At 46.6% G+C, this 14,619-nt stretch overlaps 1 protein-coding gene across 21 annotated transcripts in view; it reads right to left on the bottom strand.

Moving 5' to 3' along the window:
* Nucleotides 1-525: 525 nt before the first annotated feature.
* Nucleotides 526-14,619, bottom strand: part of THRB (thyroid hormone receptor beta) — a 397,985-nt gene continuing 383,891 nt past the window's right edge. For all 21 annotated transcript variants that reach the window (XM_089911216.1, XM_089911223.1, XM_089911214.1 and 18 more), the window contains 3 exons: nucleotides 10,642-10,788; nucleotides 5,116-5,374; nucleotides 526-948 (listed from right to left, as the gene is read on the bottom strand). In XM_089911216.1, the coding sequence (XP_089767342.1) occupies nucleotides 707-948; nucleotides 5,116-5,374; nucleotides 10,642-10,788 (648 nt within the window). In that variant the 3' untranslated portion in view covers nucleotides 526-706. The remainder of the gene's footprint in view (nucleotides 949-5,115; nucleotides 5,375-10,641; nucleotides 10,789-14,619) is intronic.

A 14,619-nucleotide genomic window follows, 5' to 3' on the forward strand; every position in this document is an offset into this window, starting at 1 on the left:
GAGTCACTGACATTCGTGAAGACTTCGAATTTCTTTGGGCTTACTGAAAGAAATCATTTTCCTAGTTGGCCTCAATCAGTCAAACACCTGCACATCTTTTGAGTCATGCCCTTGTATAACTCGAATTAAATCACAGGATTGTAACAGTTATAGCGAAAGGACAGCTAATTGTTGGGAAACAAATATTCCTATACATTCCAGGTTAGGCTGCTAAGAGAGAATAAAGAGTGCTGAAAACAGCATGCTCTTGAATAGATAAAAGTGTGAAAGCCACATCTAACCGAAGGTGGTCTGCAACGCGCAAATCTGAGTGCTGCAAAAATCAGGATCGGTTCAAGATGACGATATTGTCTTGGTTTTAAGTCTTCTTTAGTCTTCTGCCGCACCATTCTGCTTGCTCCAGTCTCTGACTGGGACAGATGGGAGCTGGTGATGGCTTGGTGCTGGTGAATTAATGATTGTCCCCTGCCACCTCCACAACTGTAAAACCTCCAAAGCATTCAAAGGACTGGAGAACAAAATGCAGTAGTTACAAGTACCCGCATTCAAGGGGCAATTTCATCCATGTCTAGGCCAAGGACTACCTCCCCTTTCCCCCAAACAATCCCTCCCAACACAAAGAAATAAAGGAACAAACAAAAAAGAGCTAGGCAATGGAATGAAATGACACCCAGCAGTGCTGTTGGAATTATGAGAATGAGTCAGTCTAATCCTCAAACACTTCCAAGAACAATGGGGGAAAGAGTTCCGTGGGGCATTCCACCTTCATGTGCAGGAAGCGGCTGGCGTGGCAGGCTCCAATCATCCGCAGATCTGTCACCTTCATCAGGAGTTTTGGCCAAAAGTGAGTCACGTGGTGTTTCCGGTAATTGATATAGTGTTCAAAGGCCAGCAGGAAACTATCTTGGTATTTTTCTATTCTCTCAACACAGGCAAGCCCTGGGCGGTCTGAGGGGAAGAAAGAAGATGGAGGTTAATTTGGAGGCAGAAATGAGAAGGCTTGCCTGGTCCAGTTCAAGCGCTTTCATGTGAAGTGGGCTGATCTGGGGACTTTCAACTCCTAGGAATGGGCATGGAGGCTACAGGAACCCTGGGGCATCAGGGACCAAGATACCAGGGAGTGGCATAACTTACATGAAGCGAGTCAATGCTTTGTTCAGATAAATGTCTCTAGTTTAGACAAATCACCTCTTTGGGTCTGAAGGGCGATGCCTCCCTCCTAGGCTACAGAAAGAGAAGCCTTGCCTAGAGAGCTGAAATACCCTGCATAATAAGGAAGGGTTTTGACAAGCATGGAAATGCAGAGAAGAGAGAGGTGTGAAAAGAGATTGCGAAGATCTCAGGAGGCCTGGATGCCAGAGGAGGAATGTCCGATGGGAAGAAACGCTGGTGAAGAAAGCAGCACGATATCAAATTTTAGTTGTTTACCTTCCCGTCCCTTATACCTTTGGTTGCTACCGTAGCAGCCCTGGGTTGGTGGTGTCTTGGGAAATTAAAATGAAAAGAAAAGGGGACGTGAGCGACGCTAGGGTCACCCTGTGCAGAGAAGAGTCACAGTGGGAAGCTGGAGCTAGAGGAGACCATGACCATGTACAGCCCAGGAAACCTCCCCAAGTCTTGGGAGGACCACTGGTGTAGGAGAGGAATCAAGGCAGTTTCAAAAAAATGATAGAAGGATGTCAAAAGAAGGCTGGATGACGGGGGAATATCTAGGCTGCAAACGATTGGGTTGCAAAAGTGGGTACAGAGGGACTGTACCTCAACATAATAAAGGCCATATATGACAAGCCCACAGCTAACATCATACTAAATGATGAAAAGCTGAAAACTTTTCTTCTAAGATAGAGGACAAGACAAGGATGCCCACTCTTGCCACTTTTATTCAGCATAGGATTACCAGTCCTATCCACAGCAATTAGGCAAGAAAAAGAAAGGCATCCAAATTGGAAAGGAAAAAGTAAAACTGTCACTATTTGCAGATAACATTCCCAACTGCATCAAAAAGAATAAAATACCTAGGAATAAATTCAACCAAGGAGGTGAAAGACCTATACACTGAAAACTATAAGACACGGATGAAAGAAATTGAAGAAGACACAAATAGTGGAATAATATCCCATGCTCATGGATTGGAAGAATTAATATTGTTAAAATGTCTATGCTACTCAAAGCAATCTGCAGATTCAATGCAAACCCTATCAAAATTCAATGGCATTTTTCACAGAAATAGATTAAACAACGCCAGAATTTGTACGGAGACATAAAAGACCCCGAATAGCCAAAGCAATCTTGAGAAAGGAAAACGGAGCTGGAGGTGTCACACTCTCTGATTTACAATAATATTACAAAGTTATAGTAATCAAAACAGTATGGTATTAGCATAAAAACGGACACATAGATCAATGGAACAGAAGAGAAGGCCTAGAAATAAACCCATGCATATGTGGTCAATTAGTTCACGACAAAGGAGCCAAGAATATACAACAGGGAAAGGACAGTCTCTTCAATAAATGGTGTTGGGAAAACTGGATAGCCACATGCAAAAGTATGAGACTGGACCCCTGTCTCATATCATATACAAAAATTAGCTCAGAATGGATTAAAGCCTTGAATATAAGACCTGAAACCATAAAACTCCTAGAAAAACATAGGTGGTAAGCTACCTGGCCTAGGTCTTGGTAACGATTTTTTGGATTTGACTCCAAAAGCAAAAATAAGCAAGGAGAACTATGTAAAACCAGAAATCTTCTGCACAGCAGAGGAAACCATCAACAAAATGAAAAGGCAACTTACTGAATGGGAGAAGATATTTTCAAATCATATATCTGATAAGGGGTTAATATCCAAAAAATATAAAAAACTCATACAACTCAATAGCAAAAAGCCAACCAATCCAGTTGAAACATGGGCAGAGGATCTGAATAGACATTTTTCCAAAGAAGACATACCAGTGGCCTACAGGGACATGAAAAGATGCCCAGCATCACTAATCATCAAGGAAATGCAAATCAAAACCACAATTAGATATCACCTCATACCTGTCAGAATGGCTATTATCAAAAAGAAAAATAACAAGGGAACGTTTATGCACTATTTTGGGGAATGTAAGTTGGTACAACCACTGTGGAAAACAGTATGGAGGTTCCTCAAAAAGTTAAAATAGAGATACCATATGACCCAACAATTCCACTTCTGGGTATTTATCTGAAGAAAACAAAATCACTAAGTCAAAGACATATCTGCACCACCCCCACCATGTTCTCTGAAGCATTATTACAATAGCTAAAGTGTGGAAACAACCTAAGTGTCCATTGATGGATGAATGGATAAAGAAGATGTGATTCACACACACACACACACACACACACACACACACCCCACCCTGGAATACTATTTAGTCATAAAGAATGGAATCTTGCTATTTGCAACAATATGGATGGATCTTGAGGGTATTATGCTAAGTGAAATAAGTCAGAGAAAGACAAATACCGTATGATCACACTTATTTGTGGAATCTAAAAAACAAACAAAACCCCAGCAAGCTCATAGACACAGCAGATTGGTGGTTGCCAGAGGACGGGGGTGGGTGGGTGAGATGGGTGAAGGGGGTCAAAAGGTACAAACTTCCAGTTATAAAATAAATAAGTCATAGGGATGTAATGTACAGGTGACTATAGCTAATAATACTGTAATTGCATATTTGCAAGTTGCTAAGAGCGTAAAAGTCCTCATCGCAAGAAAAAAATGTGCAACTATATATGGGGATGGATGTTAGCTAGACTTATTGTGGCGATCGTTTTGAAATATGTACAAATATCCAATCATTATCCGGTACACCTGAAACTAATGCAATGTTATATGACAATTATACCTCAATAAAAATGAAAAAAAAAAAAAAGAACCGTATAAACCTGAATGAATTCCTCATACAGCTTCAGGGAGCCCTACCATCCCCCTGCCCACTTCTCCTCAGGTTGTGTCTCTGATCAAATACATTCATGCTTCACGTGTCTAGTTATTGAAATATCTGTATTAGTAAAACTCTAAGTAGGGTTCTGCTTAATCTGAAAGGAAGAATCAGGGCTATTGTCTCAGTGCACCCTTCTGAGTTTAAACAAAATATGCTGGCTTTTGAAATCTGCTATCCAGCTCAAATTGCAATTTGTGCATTTTAATTTTGTGTTTTCCTTCATATTTAATGCTGCTGCTCTGAGGCTCTGCTGAATCTCCCTTCTGTTCCCTGTCTCCTCTCTCTCTTTGCATGTGCCAGATAAATTCTCCACAGGATCCTGTAACTTTTGATCCAGACAGAAAATCAACATGATGTTGCTCCGCACTTACTTTGTTCAGTTTCTTTACTTTAAAGGACACTGAAGGCCAGAGACCCTAGCAGCTTCACTCGAGGTCACACAGGGAGGCCTTAGATGAGTTACACATTTTATTTCTTTAAGGATAATTCTATTGATGGGCTGAGGGCCCTGGCTTCTCCCTGGCTGTCGACTGGAGACTGCCCTCGGCTTCCAGGGGCCACAAGAAGCTCCCTGTCACCTGAGCAAGGAGAGTTGTCAGAGCACATCTGCTCCCAAGAGGGACTCGCGTATAATATAATGTAACGCAGTCACATGGGTGACACTGAATTCCCCGGATTCTAAGTGGAGTAGGTCATGGGTTCTCACACACTCAACAGGAGGGGGTGAGCATCAGAAGAGGAGGAAAAGGGAAGGCCGTGCTAGAGCCTGCCCACCACACAGGATAAGAGTATGAGTGACACCAGCATCCTGTACGAAGTCCAGTACACATAAAACCAGAAGGGGGCAGGGTTGGTCAACCGCCCCAGGCAGGCCGGGCAGCGTCTATAGAAGGTGGACCATTTCATCGAGTCTTTAGCACGGCTCCTCTTTTCCCTCCCCACTACACGGGGAGACTGCAGAAAGCATCCGGAGCCTGACACCCCCCTTCAGGTCCCCTGCCGTCGGCTAACCCCCGCTCGCTCACTTGCTGGAGGGGAGCGAGACGTGATTCTGAAGCTACCGGGGGACCGGAAACCCATCAAGTGATCTGAATGCACACCAGACAAGCGCGAGCTCTCTGGATGCCCAGCCTGGGCACACTCACCTGAAGACATCAGCAGGACGGCCTGAAGGAGCGCGACTTCAGTGTCATCCAGGTTGAAAGAAGACAGCGACATGCCCAGGTCGAAGATGGCGTCGGACACCACCCCAAGACCCCCGTTTTTGAGCTGGCCCCGAGTCACCGCCATCTCCCCATTCAAGGTTAAAGTCTCACTTTCTGGATCGTAGCGCACAGCAGCGCGAAGGGACATGATCTCCATGCAGCAGCCTTTGAGGAGGATTATCTGGTCTTCGCATGGCAGCTGAAAAGAACCAGGGCACGTCAGCAAGGAGCAGTTGCCAGTTAGGAAGCGCGTGCGGGGCCTCCAGGGCCACGGGGACGGTCCCCCGCAAGCAGCACCCGTCCTGCCCCCTGTGAGCCCGTGGCCTTCCCTTTCTGCTCGGCTGCAGACGTCCACAACCATTTTTCATACTCCAGACTGCTCGTAATCTTCACCAACTTTAATCTTGGTGGTTTGCATTGTATTCCAGTCACATGTGAAACTGTGCTAGTCACGGGGGTGTCTGTTACACCACCAACGGAGACCTGCCTAAATGCACCCCCATTGTGGTCTGGTAGCTCTGACAGTCAACAGCTGACTCCACCGTTCAGCTGGCAACTGCCCTGCTCTGTTTTTTGAAGCAAGTTTGCTCCCTGAATCTCTTAAAAGGCCAAGAACGAGGAGGTCGCTTACAGATGCATGTCACCCACAAGACTGAGAGATGCCCCAGCTTTGCTCAGTCACCTAGTGAGCCAGAGGTGAGACCAGAATCCAGACCTCCTGGCTCCTAGGTCGTTACCTTCTCCTCAGCACCTCAGGCACCAGAATCACTCCACATGCTGTATATTTCCGCCAGTGTCCTAATCTCATTTTAAGCTCATTTGGTTGCCCTGGTAATTAGGGTTTGTGATAATGTGATAACAACATCAATAATAAACTTAAAAAAAAAAAAACTTTGCGAAGGAGTAAAAAATGAGAGTTTGATTTTCTGGAGGGGGAGAATGTTTAAGTGCCGTTATCAAAGTTTGAAAGACTATTAGCTAATGGGTGTTTTTGATGAATTGGGCATGGTGCTAAGATTTACATGCATCGCCTTGTTTAATGTTCGCAGCAATGCAGTGAGGTAAATATTCTAATTCCAGTTTTACTGACAGGTGTGGAAATTCAGGCACTGAGAGATCGAGCGACATGCTAGGGAGTCCCATGAGTGTTTGTGGGTGAGGCGAGGGGTGGAAGCCAGCTCTGTCAGAATCCAAGGCCAAGAGAAGGGGAGAGCTCGCTCTTTGAAGGGCTTTGGGTGTGCGTTTCCGTAAACAACGAACATGTAATGACACATAATTTCTATCTATTCATTAAAGCAGGTACCAGTTCTCTTTTGGGAAATACTCTTGGCAACACTTGACTAGTTCAATTTAGGATATTATGTCAGACTGAAAGTAATACTATGAATTACCTTTAAAATACGGGATATTTCATATTTTTTACTAACTCAACCTACCCACCTTACTGTTTAATTGCTTTGCTTTCTCTATAGAATAAAAGGCATTTTGTATTTGGTTCTGGAATCCATTCATGTGAATTCTCTCCTTCTACTCATTAAAAAGAAAATGACTGTGATTTGCTTTTAATTAGGCTCTAATTTGTACTCCTCAGTTACATCCTTGGATTCCTGGCCTTGGGGCCTGGTAGGAAACAGGAGACCAGAGCGTAGCTAGATCCTCCACAGGCAAGTAGAAAGTTGGCTCAAGTGTGTGGACACTGGCTTAACTGCCGAGGGCAGCGGTCCTGTCTGCAGCCCCATCACTGTCACCGAGGGCTTGTTAAACACACACTGCTGGCCCTGCCGTCTCGGTGTCTGCATCCTCCGAGTTCCCAGGTGATGCCCACGCACCTGGTTCAGGGACCCCACTCTTGAGAACCACGGACATAGAGTAGCAAAGAGAAATGACTCATCAGATAAAACCATTGTTTTCTTTTTTTTAAGCTGTCACATAGTATGCAGCTAAGAGTTAAAATTTCAATACAAGCAGAATAAGGATTTGTCAAGGATCACCAACGGTTTAAAAACTAGGCCAGATGCCTTTTCCTTTAAGAGGGGTTTGCAGGATCCTGCTGAGGCCTGTTCCCGCACGTGGGCAAACAACCTCTTAGTCACCTGCCGAAAGACTTCCATTGCGAGAATGCTCCAGAAAGGGCCTGCCAGGCAGAGAGGCTCCTGGGAGAGCATCTCTCGGGTTGACTGGCAGGGACGCCAGTGCCCTGCACTCTAACAAGTGATTCTTAGGTGCGCTTTTGGCAGCTCTGCCCGCAGTGACGTCAGATCTTTCGAAGCCCTCGGTTGGCAGGCTGGCATAGATCTTAGCAGAAAACTATTGCGAGTGCGGTTTGAACAGCAGATGCGTCAGATTGCCTCTGGCATGAAACTCCTGGTCCCCGAGGCCACCTGGGGTCTCCAGCCCACTCCACAGGTAGCTCAGGGCCTCCACAGTTCATTTCCCTCTTTGGCGTTCCAAAGAGGGTGTCAGAGGGTAAAGGCCCTCAGGAGGCCACAAACACCAGAAGCGTACGCATCTCTGCTGTCAAAGTAGCCGCCCGCCCACATTTTTTTTCAGTTTGGAGACTACAAAATATCAGGGTTGAAAGAGAGATGAAATCATGACTTTGAAGCAGACGTAAATTCCTAAGGGAAACTTGAAGGGAGAAGCTCGCCGCAACTCATGCTTGAAAAGTTGCGTGCTGAGCCCTCAGCCTTGCCAAGGACATAAGTGCACGGCGTGTTTGTGGCTGGTGGTGGGAAGGCTTCTTTTCTTTCTTTAACTGACATATCTCTCAGAGGCCGGTTTCCACGAGCTTTACATTTTCTGAAAAACATTTTCTGGTGGGTATTCAAAGGGGAACACAGGACTGATAGGCTAGCTCAAGTTGTAGAGCTAGCAAACTCAACGGAGTTCTTTCCAGACACCAGGGACTGAGAAAAGAGGGCACAGCCCGGAGAGAGAGGACCAAGAGAGGTCCAGGGAAACAAACTCAACCCAGTGCACAGGAACGAAAGATGGTACCTGGAGTCAGAGGAAGCCGGTGTCCACGGCACAGCCGCGAGAGGGTACACACTTTCTAGAGGGCAACTTGGCAACACGTATCGAGAGCCCTAAAAGGTGTAGCCAAGGTCCTTAAATTCCGCTTCTAGGATTTGCCCTTAGGAAATAGGCAGCTTTGTGAACTGGGCGTAGGTACCAGGATGCTCGCTGCAGAATATTTATATTAGTGAAAAACTGGATGTGAGCTAAAGATCCTGTAACAGCAGAGAACCTAAATTATGGGAGAGCTATTCCTTAGCATACTATGTGGTCATTAAATATTATTTTGTCTCGTGGTTACCAGTAGGGGGGAGGGGAGGGGGAGATACAACCTATTGAGTATAAGATGGCTCAAGCGTGTATTGTACAACACGGGGAATAGAGCCATATTTTGTAATAACTGTAAATGGAAAGTAACCTTTAAAAATTGTATAACAATTTAAAAATTAAGTAACTGTAGAGTTAAGCAATATTATTTCATGAGAGAACACTTAAATGTTATGTTCTACAGCTGAGGGTAGAAAGTTAAGGCATTAGACACCAGGGTGCTGGCAGTGATCTGTTTCTTTATCTTGGTGCTGGTTACGCGGGTGTGTTGGGTCTGTGACAATTCACTGACCTGCACCCTTATGATATGTGCCCCTTACTCTTTAGTAAAAAGTCTGAAAAGGTAGTTTCCTAAGTAGAACGTTCATTATGGTACAAACTATATTAATATATTCCGTATATGTATGTGTGTGTATATATGCACGTGTGTATACACACACAGGTTTGAGAAAAGGAACTACGCTCCAAAATGTCAGCAGTTCATCTCCTGGTGGTGTTACCATGAATCGTTGCCTTTATTGTGCTGTGTCGGTCTCCAATGAATACGTATGATTTCTGTAACAGCCTCCAAAACTTTAATAGACGTTAATTTAAAAAAATGGTCAGAGGCATGGAAAAGCACACCAAATACAGATACAAGTCACAGTTCCTCGTCCAGGGCTCGCCGGCTCCCCTGGGGTGGGTACAAGTGGTCCCCACCACGCAGCTGCTGGCGGCCCGCGTGGCACCTGGCCCCCAGCACCCTGCGGCTGGGGGTGACCAGGAGGCATACACTCTGTCTCAGCGAGGCCTACGACCAGATAGATTCCTGTGTCCCGAAGCCCCCTGTTCTGTCCTTCCAGGTATGGCTTCTGTGCAGGCTCAGAAATGGCCACGAGAAGGGTCCCTATCAGGGTCTGAGGTCTCTCAGGATCCTAGCGGGCTCCCTTGACTGCAAACTCAGATGCACGTGAACTGGAGGCCACGGTGGGATGGGGTCGTTCCAGGTGAGGACACTAAGCCTCCTTCTGGGGGAGACTAGGTTCCCTGGCACTCAGGTAGCTTCCATAAGGGGCCGGGGGCAGGACGTGGCCCTCTGTTCGAGATCTTTCTGGGACCTCTTGGAGGTCTGAAGAGCAACAGGTTGGCCCTCGGTGGGGTTTTTCGAAGGGGAAGATTCTCCGGAAAACATCATCAACCCCATTTGATTAAAAAAAAAAAGAAGATTAGAGACAGAATGGTAATGTAATAGATGAAAGAACAGCAGAATTCACAGCTGAAATTTATGGAACATTTATGACCCAGGCACTACCCATAAATTATCCCATTGAAGCCTCCTAATAGTTCTAAGAGGTAGATCTTACTCTGACTCCTATTTTAAAGATGAGATAACCAAGGTTTGAAGACATCTGATAACTAATCAAGGACGCTCGGCCCTGCAGAGCCCGTGCCCTCAGCTCCCACATGGTAGGACGGCTACAGTTGGGATGAAGTGTCCCGAGGAAAGTCTATGAGCTCTGGTGGGTGAGCTCTTCAGTGTGCCCTGAAGGTGGGGCAAGAAAGGGTGAGCTTCTAAGAGGGAAGACTTACGGAGATTTTAAGATCCTTGCTCTGTGAGGGTCGTTTCACCTGTCCTTGAGGATGAAGAAACCACCACACAGCCATCTTGCTGGGATACGTAGTGGAAATAATACAGCTGGAGACTCAAAAGAACCACGGCCTCACCTTGAGTGGGTGAAATTCATCTCTTTGATCTTAATTTTCCCCATCTGTGAAATGGGGTTAATTAGAGCTATCCTGCTGATCTGTTAGCAGGACTGGATTTAGAGTGGCAAACCTGGGCGTGGCAACCGGGACATCACGGGTGCTGACTGATGGAGCGATGGCTGTCATGTTTTCCTGCGCCTGGAGCCAGGCAGGTCGAGAGGCTCTTTGTCGACCTCATGTGGACAAGCTAATGGATGACGACCCAACAGAGAAGGTGGGGAGGCGCACGAAACAGTGCATTGCCGTTCTGTACTGCCATGGCTTTCGTATGACTAAGCCCCGACTAATTAGTATTAAATTACACGTCATAGTCAGTATTCCTGGAGATCGAGGAAACTACAATGAGAAAGAATGAAGAAGGAAGAGCAATCTCCTCACCTCACAAAACATAGGCAACTTTTTGGCAAAATCCACCACTCTGGTAATTGCTGGTGTGATGATTTTTGTAAAATGGCTGAAGGCTTCCAAGTCGACCTTTCCACCTTCTGGGGCGTTTACTATTGGCGCTTGTCCAATGTCTTCTGGCTGAGGTGAGACAAAGAAAATTTAAATGGAGACATCGAAGGGATCACGGATCACGGTTCTCACGCGGCAGAAAATCTCTTCTGAACTGACATACTGTACACTCTCCGCATCTTGTGTTAACAGACCCTAGAGTTTTCACGTCCTTTAGTTCTCTGATCAAAGATACCTGTCTTGGCCATTGCTTTCAAAGGCCCCCAGTGATCACGGCCACAGGATTGTTGCTGCAGAAAGAAAGAGAAAGTGAGAGAGAGAGAAAGAGGGAGAGAAAGAGGGAGAGAGGGAGGAACAACAGGGATGCTTCTGACCGCACAAAGGTGACCTATGCTCTGGGGGCTCTGGGGGGTGCCTTTCTGTGGGAGGTGGGCACGGCGTGGGCAGGGATGGGGAGGTCTGGCCAACAGCACCCAGGGGCGTCATTCTTGCTTCCGATGCCTTTTGCTTGGCTCGAGCCCTCCACACGCCAGCTGGAGGAGGCCTCCGCGGGCTGGGGGAAGCCCTCTGCTTTGGGTCGCCTCCAGGGACTGGGCTGTGTACGCTGGGCAAACTGGAGGGCAGAGTGGAGAATGGACTGGTACGACTTCTCTGCCCTTGTTCGCAACCATCCATCGCCTTGCTGCTCACAGGGTGGGTGTCAGCAGCTTGGGTGTCATCTGGAGACTTGCTGGAAATGCAGAATCCCGGCCCCCTCCCCAGGCCTACTGGTGCAGAAGCATCACGTGCGCAAGCCCTCAGGCGCTGTGCACACGCCAGGCCCCCATGTCCACTGGGGCCTTCCAGCTCCTTGGCCTGCTGTCCAGTGACCGCCGTGCTGTGGCCTCTCCACCCTCTGCTGTTGTCAGCACTGCTCCCTGCCAGGGACAGTCCTCCCGGTCACCCTTCCTGGTCCTTGTGATGACAAAGACCGCCTCAGGGGTCCTCACCCAATTCCCGGCAGGCAGGTGGGCAAAGGAGCACCCAGGGAGGTTAAAGACGGTCCCCTGAGGCCAGGACTGATTGCTGGTCTTCCAGGAAGTTTAATGGGATCAGAGGATCCTACCCTGCCCGACGGTGACCCTCTTTGCCTAGAGTCACGGTGCACATGCAGGAACGAGGCAGCAGGGTGGGAGGCGCAGGAAGCGGGGCAGAGAGGGCAGCGGGTACTGGCTCTGTGAGCCTGCTGAGCCGTCACCGCTGAATGGCTGGTGAGCGCACCGCTGGTGACAAGACCGTGGCCTGCCTCTAAGGTCCCCCAGACTTTCCTGTGCATCAGAATGACCCCCCAGACTTTCCAATTTAGTAGGTCTCTGTTAGAGAATCTGAGTTCCTAACAACTTCCCAGGGCACCGATGCTTCTGGTCTAAGCCCACACTTTGAGAACCACTGGGCTAGCACTGAGGAACCCACTTCCCATTTCTCTTCCCCCATCTCCCCTGTTACTGCTCACGTCTAAGTTTTAGCACGAAGAAAAGCAGGGATGATTCTTTCACTCTCTTGTTGCCAGGGCACCAGGGTCAACAGGAACAGCCCAGGCCCTCCAAAGTGTGGTCAAAGTTGTGGGTACAGCCTGGGGAAGGATTTTTAAATCTATTACATAACAAATTCTGGCAGCATTGACCTTTCTGGAATTCTGTTTATTTTATTTTACTTTTTTTATTGTTTGTTTTGGGGGCAGTGAGTGGATGGGAAAGAAGGCTGCTTTCCGTCTTGTTTCAGAATCAATGACGATATTTTGGGGCAACTGCTGGCATGGCAAAGCCTAGGAAGGCTACTGGTTCTCCGGGTGCAGACGGAATTGATGGAATAATCACATGTACAGCTTCTCTCACTCTCTCTCTCTCTCTGTCTCTCTGTCTTTCTCACATAGACTGAGCTAAGGGAAAAGGTACACAGAAAGTCTGGGCGTGATTCTGATACACAGTGAAGTTTGGTCACTGCTACTTCTGGCATCCTTCAGACCTCCTTGCTGGTCTTTCTAATCTCTGCCACCCCGAAATGCGGCCTGTCTCACCTGTGTGTCTACTGTACAGCTCTCTTATGAAGATCAACTGATAAAAGGAACATGGTCACACATTAAAAAGGTAGGGAGGTGTACACACACACACACACACACATAGGGTGAACTTTTTAAGAAATAAAAATATTTTAATAACATAGCTTTGGCCTGGAATGGTCTTCAGTGGCTTACTATGGATATTAATAATTTCCATTTAATCTGTGAGTCTGTGGGGAATTTGAATCACTGTCTGTGATACCTCTAAAGGTTTGAAAAATAGGAGGGAAATTATACAAGGAAATATGACAATTTTAACTAAAATTAAATGCCCAAATGTAACAACCTCACAAGCTTTCCTGTTGATAAGTATCAGAGTAGGAAAAAAATTTACTTTTAAGCCTTTGGGTATTTAATGGAAAATACAATTGCTAGAAGTAAAACCACATACAAAGTAGAAGCCTTCTATTACATTATTAAGCTTTCTATCCATAATAGGCCTTGGATACTAGAAAAAAACATATAGGAGCTTGGTGTGGTGTCTGCTGGTTCCGGGAGATTCGAGCTCCAGCCAGGATGATCGAGGTTGTTTGCAACGACCGTCTGGGGTGAACCTGGAGCTTTATTACCAATAGAGCAGAGTTCCTTCTCCCTGTCCTTCCCTCTTCCCCCACCCTCGCCCCCCACACTAATATGGATGCTTGTTTTTGAAAACTCATGTCAGTAAAAACTTAGAGGCTGAAAAAAGAAAATGTATGAATTGACCCAAGTTAACGCATCAGGAATACAATTAAAGCTGAGCTCGTTTGTGACTTCCCTGAAGGTTTTTTACCCATAAGGACAACACACTATTTGCTAAAATATTTGGAAGATGTTAAAAATAGAGTACCAATATTTGGCACAATTGAATCTACTGGATCGCTTCTTACAGCTAGTAGCCTAGAGTGCACTCCCTGAACACGTGTGCTCACACACACGTGTGTTTATGCACATGAGATCGAACTTGGAGACTGAGGATAGGTGAGGCTTGCAGGCTCACCACTGGGGACTGTGGGGAAGCCTGGTTTTTGCCTCTGTGGATCATAGTGCTTGAGCTGCTCAAAGGGGTGGGCAGGGGGCCCTAATGGACCTCCGGAGCCTGCCCTGCCTACCTCTTCCCGTCTCTGCCACAACTTGCTTCATGCTTTTCCATCTCGGGGCGGCCTTCCTCCTGGACTTTTGCTTTCTTCAAAGTCCTCACTTCTGTCTCATCTCTGCCAATTCCAAATCCCACCCACTTGCAATTCTGTCTTCTCCTCGAAGCCCTCTCAGATGGCCTCAGTGGGAAATGATTCTACCTCATTTGAATACACCTGGTGGCCCATGTAACCACTCATCTGGCATCTAGGCACTTATTACTATTACTTTTATTGTAGTTATGCAGGTACACATCTAAGATATGAACTCGAGGTGGGGGGATATGCCTTGAGTATCTGTCTACTGTGTAGACGGCACTGGGCCAAATGGTGGAGGATTGAGGGAGTGAATAAACCTGTGTTTATACATGCACTCAACCAATGTTTATTGAGCAACTACTATGGGGTCAGGCCTTGTTCGAGATGCTGAGGTGACAGCAATGAACAATGTATCCTCAAGGAACCTTCATACAGTGAAGGAAGACAGACAATAAATGAAAAGAATACTCTCATGGAAGAATTTTAGTTTGTGATAAGACTGGAGATGACTTAATGGGGCTCAGGAGGTAGGGTGGTCAGCCAGGCCCCTTTGAGAAGTAATGTGTGAGCTTTAACTTGCAGAATGTCAAGAAGGCAGCCTTCCACAGATGCAGAGGACATTTTCGGCAGAGGGCAAACCCAGTGCAA

This window comes from Delphinapterus leucas, chromosome 4 (assembly GCF_059928025.1).
Source record: "Delphinapterus leucas isolate spDelLeu-1000000601 "Yukka" chromosome 4, BTC_Dleu_Yukka2, whole genome shotgun sequence".
NCBI classification, from domain to species: Eukaryota; Metazoa; Chordata; class Mammalia; order Artiodactyla; family Monodontidae; genus Delphinapterus; species Delphinapterus leucas.